The 1,545-nt window shown below is 38.0% G+C and overlaps 1 protein-coding gene across 11 annotated transcripts in view; it reads right to left on the minus strand.

Annotated features, from left to right (window-relative positions):
- Window positions 1-1,545, minus strand: part of LOC109383228 (uncharacterized) — a 433,428-nt gene that overhangs the window by 64,609 nt on the left and 367,274 nt on the right. Inside the window, exon 7 of one of the 11 annotated variants that reach the window (XM_019643454.1) lies at window positions 366-497. The exons of 9 other annotated variants lie outside the window; for them this stretch is intronic. In XM_019643454.1, coding sequence (XP_019498999.1) covers window positions 366-497 — 132 coding nt within the window. Of the gene's footprint in view, window positions 1-134; window positions 498-1,545 lie in introns of those variants that run through there. One more of the 11 variants, XR_002124118.1, reaches the window with a different exon arrangement.

The following is a 1,545-nucleotide window of genomic DNA, read 5'->3' on the forward strand; positions in this document are numbered from 1 at the left end:
AAAAAAAAAAGATGAATACAGGTCACGTTTGACTTCTGCAATTATAAGAGGTGCTCAAAGTAGTTACCATCAGCATCAAGCAGCAAACTACTGCTTGAGCAATGTCGACCAAAGTGTCAACTTGTATACATTTTTTTGGCACCTCCAGTAGCTACATATATAGATATATAGATACATAGACTTTTAAAACACCTCTTTCCAAGTAAGTTCTAGCTTTAATTTGGCTTCCATCAAGTCTGTTTTATATATTTTAGGGTGTCACTTATACGTTCGGATAAAGGAACTTCTGGGGAATCAAAAAATGTGATCTTCCTCCCCATCTCAACGATGCACTTCCTTTCATATCTGGATGCTTTGAAGCATACCCTGCCTTTGACTTCAGCCTGGATCCCAAACAAAGTAGTTCCAGAATCTGGCAGCGTGGTAAGTAGGCGTCCCAGGCCAGGAGAGGGACCACAGTGTTCCTGAAACAGTATCACAAGTGGCTGGAGAGGAATCTAGGAGATAAAAGCAAGTTCAGAGTCACTATAGTAGAATCTTATGGAGAACAAAAACCTAACCAAACACCCAGGACTCAAAGAAAAGAACTAATTCCAGATTCACCTGATTTTTTATGAGTACTTGCTATATATACATCAGGACCCACCCTAGATGTATGTTTGCAAACTACACCTCTCTATGGAAGGGGGTATTGCAGTCACTGTAAAGGTGTGAAAACTGAGATTCAGGACAGGTAAATAACTTCCCAAAGTTTACACTCAGGCATTGCAGAATGAGTACTACAATCCGGACCAGTCATCTCCCCGTGCTGTGCCCCAAAGTCAGAATTCCCTTTTATAATAATTGGAAATACAATGGGGGAAGTAAGTATCCAGTTCTTTCTTTCCCTTTTCCTTTCCCTCTTTTTCTTTCTTTCTTTCTTTCTTTCTTTCTTTCTTTCTTTCTTTCTTTCTTTCTTTCTTTCTTTCTTTCTTTCTTTCTTTTTAACTAAAGTTGATTGGGGTGGGTGACAATTGTTAGTAAAGTTACATAGGTTTCAAGTGTACGATTCTATAATACATCATCTATATATCACGTTGTGTGTTCTCCATCCAGAGTCAGTTCTCCCTCCATCACCATATATTTGATCCCTTTTACCCTCATCTACCACCCCCCACCTCTTTTACCCTCCGGTAACCACTAAACTACTATTGTCTGTGTCTATGAGTTTTTGTTTCTTCATTTGTTTGTCTTGTTCCTTTGTTGTTTTCCGTTTTATATACCACATATCAGTAAAATCATATGGTTCTTGACTTTTTCTGTCTGACTTGTTTCGCTTAGCATAATAATCTCAAGATCCATCCAAGTTGTCACAAATGGCACTATTTCATCTTTTCTTATGGCAAAATAGTATTCCATACAGATGGCCAATAGACATATAAAAAAAATGTTCAACATCACTAATCATCAGAGAAATGCAAATAAAAACCACAGTGAGATATCACCTCACACCAGTTAGAATGGCTATCATCAACCAGACAAATAATAACAAGTGTTGGAGAGGCT

This window comes from Hipposideros armiger, unplaced genomic scaffold (genome assembly GCF_001890085.2).
Source record: "Hipposideros armiger isolate ML-2016 unplaced genomic scaffold, ASM189008v1 scaffold_78, whole genome shotgun sequence".
Lineage (NCBI taxonomy): Eukaryota > Metazoa > Chordata > Mammalia > Chiroptera > Hipposideridae > Hipposideros > Hipposideros armiger.